Raw genomic sequence first — 14,170 nt, 5'->3', positions numbered from 1 at the left:
CGGGAGCCAATCCGGACGCGGCTCCTGGGGGGGTGCGGCTCCACCCTCCTATCAGGACTCGCCTCCCCGTGGGCGCGGCGGCAGGGCCAATTGGTGTGCGGTGGACTGGGGGCACGGCCCTTGACGTAGCCGGCACCCCAGCCACGTGATGCCGCCCTTCCCGGCTTCACCAGGCCCAACGCGGCCTACTGCGGTAGCCCCCTCCTGGCTCCGGGGGCTGCCACGAGGATGCAGATGGCAGCGGACACCTCCCTGCTTAGGTGCGGCTGCAGCGATGATCCTGGACCACGGCGCTTGATGGCATGTACCAGGCAGCGGCGGTGATCCTCTTACGGCGCAATACGAGGTAGGCTCCCGTCAGTTCCACACAGGCACTATGCAGGGTAGGCCCCCACGGAAGGGGGCATTAAAGCAGCATAGCGTCCTCATGCGGGGTAGGCACCCGCTTTCAGTTAAATTTACATAAGGGTGCCAAAACGCGGGGTAGGTCCTGCAGCGCTTCCCAGGCAGTCGGCTCCTTTTTGGGCCACACAGCGCTTCAAAGGGGCACAGCGCTTCAAAGGGCCCACAGTTCTTAGACCAATACGACGTGGTGAGGCACCAAAAGCAGCCCCTTGCAGCTGCGATGCCGACAATAACACTGGGATCGGCACATCGCTTAGAAGGCACAGTTTGGAGTTCAGGTGGGCACAGTTCCCTTATCACAGCGCTGTAGGATCATGCAGTATAGCACTTAGCAGGCAGCACTCATCCAGGGCTACACAGCAGTTAAGGCAGTAGCACCTCCAGCCGTGTAGCGATTTGCAGGGCAACAGCGTCTTCACAGCACAGCGCTTTAGGGTTATATCGCTTGGGGGGGCGGCAGTCCCAACAGCAAGCCCCAGGTAACGCTCCTCACCTCCTGGGGCGGGGGTCCAGTCCAGCACCCAATATTGCGCTCTCCTCCTCAGGCGCTTGTAGATGAAGACCTCATGTGGTGCCAGGTCCCACCAGCCTCAGGGACCTAGGATGGCACTCCTTTCTTAGGGACCAAGGGACAGAGCAGCAGGCACTACTGAGCCAGGTCAGCAGTTAGTGGGAACTCATCAAAACAGGGCGGTAGGCTTTCACCATCCTCCACTGTAGTGTGGCCCTCCTCCTATCCAGCAGCCTGAACTCCTGCAGTGGGGCTTCCACTAGACCTGGGGACAGCAGAGGGGTTCTAGTAAGGTGCAGGGTCCAGCACACAGGCCCAAGTGGCGGTATCACCCGGCAGCAGGTCCCCTCACGTTCATGTCCCTCCTCTGTCTAAGCGCATGGTGTCACATCCCCCTTATTAACATGCCCCTCACCCCACCTACCAGTCAGTGCCAGAAGCTTCTAAAATTCTCTGGGGAACTAGTTCTAACTGGCTCAGGAGGAGGAGTAGAGCACTCTGGGTGCCAGGCTTTCCCTCCAAATGCTGGGATGGCTGGGTACCAAACAACTAGACCGCTAACCCAATGCAGTCAGGTGGCACAACACATAGCCATGGCATCCATTTTAAATGCGTCATTTCAGTAAGGTGTATTTCTACAATGAGGGAATAGCACGTGCACATACCATTTCATTACATTTCACATTAGACAGGGCATCTCATACCACACATGGCCTATACAGTGTTCTTTACCATGGGGGAGACATCCTAAACAGGGGGGTGAAAAGCAAAAAACTTGGGGTTGAAATGGGCCAAGTCCAACACAGGCACTGACGAAAAGATGGAAAAACAGGTGCCACTAGTGTGTAGCTGTGAAATCAAGATGCCTTAGTTAAGTTTCAAGGGAGCTTCCACAAAGCTTTGTGGGCCATTTCGGGTGACATAATCTAGGCCGACTAAAGCTCCCATTTTCACCAGTGCCCCATAATGGTTGGATTTATTCTGATGATTTTGCTTGTTAGGTGATTGTGGCCTTCCTCCACATCTACTCCTTAGTCAATTTATCCTGCAGCTAGTTGCTTGGATGCAGAAGATGATTTGTATGATAATTTAGTCCGAGTAACTAGTTCCTATGATTCCCACTATAGAACCTTCAAACAATCTCCTCCTATGCATTTCCAGAGACCATATAACCCTTTCTGTGCAATATAAATTCTTTCATAGGTAGTCAAAGTAGTAAGAGATTATCCACTAGCCCAAATCAAAGACTCTAGGCCAGTGCTTTCCAAACTTTTCATGTTGGTGACACACTATTTAGACATGCTTCAGTTTATGGCACAGTTATTCAGTTTTACTAGCAAACCGGAGGTTAAATTAGCTGCATATAAGAAGATAAAAGGACAAATACATGCCATAGAAATTATAAATAACGAAATGTATAGGGACGCAACATATCTCCTGAAAAGATTACTAATACCTCCCAAACAAGCAATTCTTTTAGCTTTAGGGCCTTGAATAGTTTAAATTGTCACACCTATATACATGGGATGGTTTGTAGTAGTGAAGGTAGTATCATTGGCAGCTCTGACATAACATAAAACATATCACTATCAAAGGAGAGAGAGACGACTAGGTATCTAGTCCGTATCCCCAGGGTTTATATGTGAAATCAATAAGGACTAGCCTATTTGTGAATTTGCATAGACTCAAGACTGTAAGACAGGGTACAAACCCTTTTGTTTGTTAATGAGCCCTCCCCTACCAACCTGGTTGGTGGCATGCTTCATTATCAGGCCCACCCAGTGACATTGAGTGTGTCCCGGGTGTGCTTCGACGCCTGAATACAGCGGAGCAGGTATGTTTCTGAGTGTGCAGTGTGGTGACGTGAAGGTGAAGGTTTAAAAGCTATACAGGGATCCCAGTACCCGAGGGTAAATGATATTTTAATAACTGGGTCACTGTTAGCATTAAAAAAAGGCTGATGGATGTTATAGGAGTGTTAATTAGGGTCTCCTACATCCAGGTGTGGTCTACATGTTTCAGCAAGGCCTTTATTATTAAAACTGGCTTTCCTCAGGACCAAAGTGTGTAGGTGCAGATTACTTAATTTTAAGCGATTGTGCAATTTTGAAAATGTGTGGCACTCGCTAAGGTGTTTTATATGTGTGAGGGGGATTCCCTTTTAGAGCATTACTGGACATACAACAAGTATGACAAAACACACATACAGGGGAGAGTCTTAGTATGGTAACGTAATCACAAAACAATTCTCTAAAGCCCGAAATTCTGTTTCTGCGGTCCTGGAGCAAAAGACCACAGAAACAGAATTTCGGGCACTTGGAGAATCACGATCCTTACCTGACTACACACCTGAACTTTGCCTTGAAAAAGCCCACGGCCAATAGGCCATTAGGGCGAAACTCCTGTCGGCTGTGCTTATTTTTTCGCATATGCAACAATCAATAAAATCACTCACGCGATACCATTAAAGAACGCTTGAATTTTCTTTTTGGACCACCTGTGACAGACCGTGAGGGCACAATCCTCCACTTTCCTCTATACTTACTTCTACAATGGCTCTTGGGTGAAGCCGTTCACGAGCAATGTGCCACAACACAATTGGGCCCTGACAATTGCAGCACCTATACCCAGAGACCTCCACCCACACAGTTAGCCAAACATAAATGTAGATTAAAAAAATATCTATGGTATAAGCATATTGATTATAAGAAGCAATCCCAGCAGTGGGACATGAAAGATATAGAATTGCGCCTGGTAGATCCAACTATGATAACTTTAGAATATTCATGCAGAAAAAGCAAAATGTAAGATGACGTGAAGACTCATGCATGCCTTTCCATAGAAACAAAAAAGTCAATCGGTAATGTAGAATGTTTTTCAGATTTTTGAAAGTGGAACTTTCTGTAAGTTGACAAGTGTGGAAATATTTAGTTCCCCGCAATTTCAGGTAGACACCCAATAGGATATAGAAATGCAAAACAAGCTAGGCGAAGAGTATCCTGACTGATTTGTCTCCACTTCGATGCATGGTACTAATCCGTTTGAAAATGTGTGGGTATACCGTTTTGAAGCCATTCTTCTCTTGACCTCCTCCGATCACCCCAGGACACTAGAGTCAAAGGTAAATTACAATGATCGGAAATTGTATTGTATTGTAATTGCATTGATAAAGTTCTTTCTACCCCTAGCAAGGCGTCAAATCGCTTTTTCGTCGAGTAGAACGCTACTCCAGAACCCATAAAGGATTAGTGTTGAATTAATATAGTGAAAATATGAAATTAGTTTGAGTGGTGGATATGTTAGTCAGTTATTTGGATTGAGGATTCCGGAGTTAGGAGCACACCGCTGACTTCTTCCGCCGTATTGCCCCACTGCATCATGGTCTGTGCAGTTCAAGTATTTTCAGGAACGGTTCAAAGTTCAAATTTCCAAAGTATTTCACCTCAATCGGCGCAAGTAAGTACTTGTATTGTGATCATCTCTATACACAAGCCTAGTTCGTGTTTCGGGATTGATTCCCTCATCAGTAGAGATAGTTTTGGGGTTGCAGACCAGGTCACCAAACACCCGTCACGGGCCTCGTTGCCCCTCTGGCGCGCAGGTGCATCTCCAACAAGCTCGTCAGCTTAAATGGCTACCGGGAGCCATCAAAAGGGGATTCCGGAGTTGGGAGCACACCGCTGACCTCTTCCACTGTATCGCCCCACTGCATCATGGTCTGTTCAGTTCAAGTATTTTCAGGAACGGTTCAGAGTTCAAATTTCCAAAGTATTTCACCTCAATCGGTGCAAGTAAGTACTTGTATTGTGATCATCTCTAGACACGAGCCTTTAAAGTGATGCTAATGATAATAAGAAAAATACAGTGAATTAATCAGGAAAAGGATAATATAATGAACATATCAGTAAGTGTTCATTTCACTCCATGTCAAACGATGTGTCTCACATCCAGTATGACCAGGGACTAGACCTCACCTCTCCTGGACCAAGCTCAGGAAGTAGGAGGCCCCGCTATGTCCGTCGTTGCCTCTGGCAAAACCCGAGTCGAGGGGGAGGCTCATTAGCATCACTTTATGCAGTAGCAATATATTACAGAACAGAGGCCCTGAAGAAAGCCGTGGGTTCTCTTTCCCTTTTGGCTGAAACATGTTGGCCCCTTCTGCGGTTACTTATTTGTTTGATACTGCCTCATTGCACTGTTCTTGGTTTTAATTAGGGGAAGAGACAATAACCTAATTACAATCTCTTTTTCCTTTAGTCTCTTCACTCTATTTTACTTCACCACTTTTTTCTTTTTTTGTACTGCACTGGTTCCCATATGACTCTACTTTTCTATTGGTCAATACAGCGATTGTGGGCTTGACCCATTGAATACTTGTAGATTGGGTATGGAAACTGTCTCAATGACCAAGAGACACACCATCCCATTTCTTTGGATGACCAAATGAGATTATTGATCAGTACATGACTTTTGATGGGAATCCATTGTTTACACATTCTTTTGGGTCTCACCAACAATCATCTGTTTCTCTTGGTTTTTGTTCACTTCTGTATCTCTCATTATAGGCTCTATAGGAACATGTGTCCTGATTGATTTAGCAACAGTCTGGGTTTTTTTCTAGCCTTGAAATTTGGCTTTGTACTAGACCCCCGGTTCTGATCTTTCTTTCACTACCCTACTCTCTTTATCTCTTTCCTGCATGTTCTTTTTCAACCTTGATTTCTCCCTTTGCTATTGATTTCCTATCTTTCTTTTCCACCTTCTTTCTCCATCTTCTCCATTTCTCTTGCTCCGGATCAAAGTCTGATGATGAAAAATCGAACAGTGTCCCAAAAAATGAATTCTGATGCAACCACTGGCACAAATTAAACACTGAGCTCACCTCCTTTTTCAGTGAGTACTGGTACCATGACACATTTATCTCTTGTGATATCAGTCCCAGGCCTTGAAAGCACACCCTTTACCTCTTGTGCCTCCGAAGCCTTATACCCCGGGTCTGACTGAAGTGGATCAAAGGCTCAGCTTTGTATTCCCTCTGGTCACGTCAGTGCATGTTTATCGGCTGCTCTGACATTCATTTTCATTTCCTTTAGAGTAAACCCGAATTTCTAGTTATGTTCATAGCAACTTCATGTAGATGAATGTATACAATTTCCCTGAACCTTGCTTCCAGCGATACCTTGACAGTGATGTATAAATTGCCCAGGTTGGTACCTGTGAACATGGAAATAATAGCATAACATAAATGTGATTTATGGCTGTTATTAGTAGACATTGAGCTTTGGTTTACAGAAAACATGAAACACCAATAAAGTGCATGATTAATGTCATGAGCCTTCTGTCCCGAAGGGACATTCTGCTGATGTGTCCTATTTGCCACCGTGGGCTGGGGGTGCAGTACTGTTATCAACTGTTCTATAGACCTATATGTGCTGACTATGTTCAGGAAGTGGTCGACTCAGCTCTCTGTTGTCTTGGAAAGCAGTTTTGGAGGTGTTCGCGGTCAACATTTTGTAAACTGCTAACAGTGCAATCTGTTACATGTATTTCTCTTTTACGGGGCAATACTCGAAGAACAAAGAGGGTGCAGGGGCATAACAGTGGTACCGTTTGTTATATTTGTTATTCATGTATAGACATACTTGTTATGGTTTGCTATTCATTCTAGTCCCATTGGAACTCTCCTGTGGAACCCCACGTATCTGTTAACTACTTATTCTGAGAGACTCTGAAGACCTGACTGCTCCAGGTGGCTCTGCTGCAATTTAGTGACATTAAGTCATTTTAATTATACTTGAATACTGGATTCTTTCAGCGGGGCTGTGAGGGGCCCTCCTCATACCCCGTATGGATCTTTTCAAAAGCATGCACGGTGTTCCCATTTCCCAGACTGCACTGGGGCCACTGACACCCTTGCGACGTAACTGCAAGGGTGCATGAGGACAGTAATGTCACCATAGGTCTGCTCTACTATTCTGTGACTCAGGCTCCTCGAAACGCTACAGTGAAAACCTTAGCAAATTCGTTTGTCATCTTAAAATATCAGGACCTGCCAACTTACAAAATATTTGAATGTGTTAAAAAAAGGGGGCGGGGTGTAGTGTTAGAGGCGGTGCAGCCTCGTGCCAAGAATAACAGAAGAAACACTTCTGCCAAATCAAAACTTGCAGAGGGAGGTGCCGATGCCCTGGAGTTTTTTTTTCACGCCCCTAGTGGATGTCAAGTGTTCAGAGTTGCCAAAGACGAGCATGAAACCGACTGGGTGCAGTGGTTTCCATCTTGCAGTCCTCCCAAGTACCACGCATCAGTCGTTAGACTAACGCATTTCAATGTGGTACTCCACATTACCGCTCTGAAATGAGTTTGTTTTGGAAGCTAGGAGAATGCTGCTGGCTAGTTTGCTGGCAGCGCCGCAAGTAATTATGGCAGCGGCTGTGGCACTCACAGCGGTTCCTGCTGCAGCTCACGCCGGGCCGCTGCATGCGGTCTGTGTCAGCTGTTGTTAATACCCCCAGGCCGAATGCAATTTATTGCAGCAGCCAGAGATGGAGGAAAGTCACTGACACATTAGCCTCCAGGACAATCTGTTACACGAGGGCCCTGCTGGGACTCTCAGGAGTCAGGAAAGCGGCCTGGCCGACTATCACAGGAGGCGGGCCGGGGAGCAAACCCGAATTGCCACATCCCGCGGCGGCTCGCGGCCGGAGACTGCCTGCAACCAGCCTTGCAGACCTGAGTCCCTGCCTGCAATGCAGCGCCAAAAGCGCATGACCAGAATCAGATAAGAGGGTTATGGGAGCCCGGAAACCAATCTACCTTGTGTGGCACAAGTTGGCACTCTGTGAATTTGCCGGTTTGAAATATGTATAGGTAGTACAACGTTAATCATGTAAGTTTTGTTGCAAATTATTTTTAAATGACTGTCCGCCAAAATTCTTCTATTCTTATTTTCATGGATTTTAGATTTGTATTACGCAAATGTTACTTATGCAATAACAGCAGGATTGGTTTCTTGACTATCTTCTAGGAACAGTATTGCCGCGTCGGCAGTGTGTGCCTTCAACCTCAGTGCCATTACCCAGGCCTTCAATGGACCGTTCCGTTACCAGGAGAACCCTAGGTCAGCATGGCTGCCAACCATAAACTCCATGCCGAACTTCCAGGTACATGCAGCAGGGCTGGGCTCTCACTGCAACTAACATATTAGTGCTTCTATTTTACTTAATATCTTTAAGTGCCAATTATTTTTTTAGCACGTCATTTGTTTCTTCTACTTTTTGAGGGTAAATAATATCAAATTATATTGTATGATGTTAATGTGATATGTTGTGGCATTATGTGAGGTTACTTAACGTTACATTTTGTTGTGTGATGTTACCTAAGTACTATAGTGAAAACACCATTGCAGCAGCACTCTATGGAGTGTAACCCGAGGCTTTGCAAAATTTGACTTAATGTCACCATACAAGGAGCGATTTCTTTTTTTGTTTGTGCTGATAGTTTCCATCTTACCTTCTGTCTGAGAATTAGGCTTTAAACTAGAGAAGAGAAATCCAGCCAATTAACAGGGAGAGCAGAGTCAGAGCCAAGCCAAGCCATCAATGTAATTGGCATGTAAAAGAAGCAGCAATTGTCATGAAAGCGTCTCTTCAAATTCAAACAAGCATTGGCAGCACCAGCAGGTCTGGTTTAAGAATGAAAGTGCCTTTTGTGTCATGGATGGGTTTAGGCATTCAGTAAGTAATCAAACATGCTCTGTCACTCATCTTTGCACTCTTGCATCCATTCATCCATCCACTGACTCATTCTTGCATTCTCCCCCAGGCACAGCTACAACAAAAAACACACAAACTCAACAACATATGTAAAATAATTTAAAAGGCACTACAAGAAGAAAAAAAGAAAATATTCTCCCTTATAAATACGGTAGATATATGCTTGAAGTTATGAAATTGAACATAGCAGCAGATGTCTATCTTGCAGTGTTATTGTACATTATCTATCATTGCTTTAAAGTTCCAGCCCCGCTGCCACATTTAAGGGCAACATGTTAGCCATCTTGGAACGGTAAAACAATTATTTGCTATGGGTACCGCATTCTAGAATGATTTGGTTTGATGAAGCGGCCATGTGGGATGCAGCACACTACAGATGAAATAAGAGGCATGCAAGTGACCTGTTAATGTTGCCTGCGGAGAAGTAATATCCTCCTTAAAATCTTAAAATTAAAATGAAAGCAAAGAATTGAAAGGGGGACTATAAAAGAAGAAAACTGAAAACTAAAGGGCATGCCACTAGATGTTATTATTAATAATTTGTAAAGCACAACTATCACCCAATGGTCATGTTAGAGTTGCTAACTGTTAGAACTGGGGGTCTCTAGTTGGCTGAGGAAGGTACCTTAGTCCAAATAGGGTCCCTTGCTTCTAAGTCAGGGAAAGGAAGGACACCTTCTCAGGTAGCCCCTGCTCACCCCCTTGGTAGCTTGGCACGAGCAGCCAGGCTTATCTCCAAGGCAAATGTATAAAGTATTTGCAACCACACTCTCAGTAACAGAATGGTAACGCCACAAATGGACTTCACACGAGTTTTATAAAAAAACAATTATATGTTTATAGAAAAAGATATACGATGAGACCACACAATAAAAATCCAACATATGCGTATTTGTAATATGTCGCCTTGCCGGTTATTAGGCCAGCAAGCCCTTGTAGGTTCTTGCAGTATTAATGAGCAATTCTCGATGATCCCATACAGTCCTAATGCAATGTATGCAGTTCGTAATGCAAGAATCAGGCACTCCGTCATGTAAAAATAATCCAGTTCATAATGCAACAATCAGGCAGTTCATAATGCCAAAATAATGCAATTCGTAATGCAACAATCAGGCAGTTCGTAATGCAAAAATAATGCAAATCGTAATGCAACAATCAGGCAGTTCGTAATGCAAAAATAGTGTACTCCGGCACCAATTGCGGTGCTCTGGACGTCTCTATGCCACTCCTACTGACTCTCAGTCAGCTACTGCCAAAATATGCCCCCAACACTATTCTGATGGAAAACAAAGTGCAGCTCCACACTCCGGCCCCGGTACTGCCACTCCTCTGCAAGTACGGGCTGCGATACGGGCTTGAGCGAAGGCTCGCACTGCAAAGATGGGAAAGGCCAGGAGCGTTTCTCTCGTAGCACGCACCCCGCCCCAGGCGGCGACACACAGACGTTAGCTGACAATTACCTGGGGGGTAAGATCTCACTCTCCTCTCGGCTTGGGCCTCCGATGTGACTTCGTTGATCTTGTGCATTGGAACTCGACCACCGACTGTGATGGTTCGAGGTCCAGGGCTGGCCATAGCGGGCACCGGGCAATTCCCCAGTGCACCGCACGGGTGGGGGGCGGTTTTGGGCCCCAAGGGCCGTTTTTGTTTCAGGGCCGTTTTTGCAAAATCGGCTTTGTATCAAAACCAGCCGAAAACCGGCCCTGGCAAACTGCTCGGCTGCACCTTCAACCCCCCAAGGGGGGGGGGGGGGCGTTCGAGCAATTTGCCAGGGCCGGTTGTGTTTCCCAGTCCGGCCCTGTCAAGGTCTCTCCTTGGTAAAGGCAGGCTCCACCCGGCGGCGGTGAATTCTTACAGCTCCTCTGGGGATGCCGGTCTGGGCACGCTGTTGATCGAAGCAGAGAACAAGACTGCTCCGGGACACACAGTCACGGGGCAATATCTCACAAAGGTCTCAGGTTGCCACAGGGCACACACACACAGCGTCACTGAGACTCACTTGAGCTCCGGGGGTTCACACGATCACAGTCAATCCTCACTAAGGTCTTGGGCTGCACGAAGCACACAGACACTGCGTTGCTGAGACTCACTTGCACTCCAGGTGCACACGAACACACGACAATCCTCACGAAGGTCTCAGGCTGCACGAAGCACACGCACACAGCGTCACTGAGACTCACTTGGACTCCGGGTGCACACGATCACTGAGCAGTTCTTACGAAGGTCTCAGGCTGCAAAAAGCACAAACACACAGCGTCACTGAGACTCACTAGGACTCCGGGTGTACACGATCACGGGGCAGTTCTTACAAAGGTCTCAGGCTGCAAAAGGCACACACGCACAGCATTGCAGGGACACGCTTGGACACTTTTATGTTCCTGAGTTTCCACAACAGGGAACCAGCTCTCCTCGGGCCCTTGGGGACAAGTTACTTCAAGGCACAGCACCCAGCAAAGTCCCTTAACTTCTCCTTAGTTAAATGCAAGCTGCAGGCCAGCCCCAGAACACACAGCAAGGGTCAGTCCTTCTCTTCAGTCTCTTCAGCTGTTCTTCCTTGGCAGAGGTTCCTCTTGACCACAAAGTAGTTTCAATCATTTTCAGTCTTGATCATTACAATGTTCAGGGATTTCAGCTCTCATAGTTATACCCCTAAATGTCTTTGAAGTCTTTGTGTTCAGGGGCGCCCTGACCCCTCTCCAAACAAGCTCTGGGTGTCTCCCTGCCAGTGACACCTTCTTCCTTTGATAGTGGGGGTCTGGATCCTCAATCACTCAGCAAGAGATGGAGCCATTGTTTTATGGCATCAGCCCAGGCCTCTTCACCTCCAGGGGCTACTCTTCCCCCCTACACTCCAGATGCAGGTCAGCCTGTTGCTGTCCCACCTCCTCCCCTGGGTCAAGACATATAGACAATCAACAGCCAGGCAGAGACACACAGAATTGGTGGAACAAAAAAAACAGCCACTTCTAAAAACGCGTTTCTAAACACACAATTCAAAAACCACCTTCACAAAAAGATGTGTTATTAAATTGTGAGTTCAGGCACACTAAACTTCACCTCTTCATCTTAAGACTATGGGAAGATAGGCCGGAAACATATAACACAGCCTTCCCCATTCTGTCATGTGGGCAAGATGGCCTTGTAACAGTGAAAAACGACTTTGGTATTTTTTCACTGTCATGACATGGTACGCACCTTAGTACATGTCCTACCTTTCACATGCACTGCACCCTGCCCAGGGGGTAACTTGGGCCTACCATAGGGGTGTCTAATGTGCATAAGAAAAGAAGGGTAAGGCAAGCGGGTGCACTTGTCAGGACAACAAGGCAGTTTAATAAACTGCGCGCAGGCACTGCAGTGGCAGGCCTGAGTTCTTTCTTTAGGGCTACTTGTGTGGGTGGCACAATTACTGCTGCAGGCCCACTAGTAGTATTTGCATTACCAGCCCTGGCACACATAGTGCACTTTACTAGGGACTTTACTAGTAAGGAAAACATACCAATCATGGACAATCTATTACCATAACACTTTACACAGGGAGCACTTGCACTTTGACACTGATCAGCAGTGGCAAAGTGCCAAAAGCATCTAAGTTGGCAACACCATGTCAGAAAAAAGGTCTAGGGGGAAGGCAAAAAAAGTTTAGGGACACTAACCTATCAGTATAGAGGAGAAGAACTGCTAAAAGGTAGCACTGGGTCACTCTAATTTCCAGGTGAAAAGCCAGGTTTTTAGATTCTTTCTGAAGCTCAATAGGTTGGTGTTGGTTTTTAGAAAGAGTGGGAGGTCATTCCATAGTTGAGCAGCTCTGACATGGAAGTCTCTGTCTCAAAGTCGTGTCTTGTGTTTTTCAAGGAAGGGACAGACACTAGGCAAGCATAGGACGATCTTAAGATTCATGCGGGCCTGTAAAGTTCCACTTTCTGTTGTTGAGAGTTGGGTCCGTGCCAGTTATTGCCCAATGCAGCATGTATAGGACCTTAAAAATGCACCTTTCTTTTCCTGGCAGCCAGTAAAGTTCCTGCAGTGTCTCCATTGCAGAGTCCTGTCTTCCTTTGTTTAGTGCTAGCTTGGCAGCCATTGCCTGAATCCTTTAGAGCCGTTTAAGAAGATATTCTGTGCTGCCTAGTAGCAATGAGCTACACTAATCCAGCCTGCTCAGCACAGTGGCCTGTACTACTAGTTTCCTAAAAGGCTAGGGAAGCATAGGGACTATTTTCTTCAGATTCGTAGGAGTCCATGGCAAACTGATACCGTTTTGTTCACAGGAGTCTCCATTGAGAGTCTATTGTGAAATTGGACTCCCAGGTTTCGCTCTGAATATACTATGTCCAGATCTGAATTTTTAGGCCATGGCCAAAAATTTGCTGGGAGTTGATATTGTCAATTCCCAGGCAAGCAACACAGAAATTCTGTTTTGTCTCTGTTGCATTTTAACATGTTGTCATCAAGCCACTGGGCCATCTCTTTCATACAGGAGTAAAGACTGTTTAGTGGGTTTGGGTCAGGTTTGTCCAATGATCATATTAACTTCTGTGACAGTGAAGTTCACACATTTTCAGTGGGATGTACACATGATTAGAAATGTTGTTATTCACAGGGCAAAAGAGCCAGTGACTGATGTGGACAAAACTATGATCCCGTAGTCTGTATGGAGTGCAAATAACCCTCATCAGACCAATGGCAGAACAGGGCTGCTTCCAAGGCCTTTATGTATCTAAAAAGATATGTGTTTTTTTATGTATATATATATATGGATGTATGTATCATTTAAGCAGTTTATTATTACACAAGGTCCTGGCAAATAGCTAAGCCTGTCAGCAGTGCTATAAAGGGGCCCGTACTGTCCAGTACTTAGTACCGGCACTTTTTTATTTTGAGAGAGAGAGAGACTACCTCCACTTCTCAAAAAACTGTAATACTTTTAATTGGAGAGTGCCGGCTCCTCTCAGAAACAAGCAGGTATCTACAGAGTTCCTGAAGTTCTATTTTTCCATTTCAAGCACTGCCTGCCATGCCTTCTGATGATATTCTAGCAATAGTTACTACAGGGCAAATATTCAGCCTTAGGGTTGTCAACTTCAAACCCTTCCCTTCAAAGGTAATCTGTCAAATTTCTTATAACAAAATACTTGACTCCAGGTTTTAAACGGTGCAAGTACAATCCACCTTTAAAGGCCTATTATCTTTAATAAATGTGTTGCATAGTAAATAAATCAGGCCTACTGCTTTTGTTGTCACTTTTCTCGATAAACAGATCATACGTACAGTTTTGAAAAGTGGTAAGTGTGTTCTCCACATAAAATTACATCAGTTTTCCAAGATTAATATCCATTCTTTCCAGATCGTGATATGGAGGACAGAGACATTTTTGTTTGCAGTGAAGTTTCTTTATTTTTATTCATAGAACAAGGACAGCCGACACGTGTTTCGCCCCCTCTTGGCGATTTGCGCCGGGGCTTTCTCAAGGCTAGGTTGG

At 45.7% G+C, this 14,170-nt stretch overlaps 1 protein-coding gene across 1 annotated transcript in view; it reads left to right on the top strand.

Moving 5' to 3' along the window:
- SEMA5B (semaphorin 5B) overlaps positions 1 to 14,170 on the top strand; it is an 848,743-nt gene that overhangs the window by 587,627 nt on the left and 246,946 nt on the right. The window contains exon 10 of the mRNA XM_086957072.1: positions 7,944 to 8,079. Within this exon, the coding sequence (XP_086813198.1) occupies positions 7,944 to 8,079 (136 nt within the window). The remainder of the gene's footprint in view (positions 1 to 7,943; positions 8,080 to 14,170) is intronic.

The sequence above is a fragment of the Lissotriton vulgaris genome, chromosome 2_1 (genome assembly GCF_964263255.1).
Source record: "Lissotriton vulgaris chromosome 2_1, aLisVul1.2, whole genome shotgun sequence".
Lineage (NCBI taxonomy): Eukaryota > Metazoa > Chordata > Amphibia > Caudata > Salamandridae > Lissotriton > Lissotriton vulgaris.
This window is presented reverse-complemented; position numbering and strand designations above follow the sequence as displayed.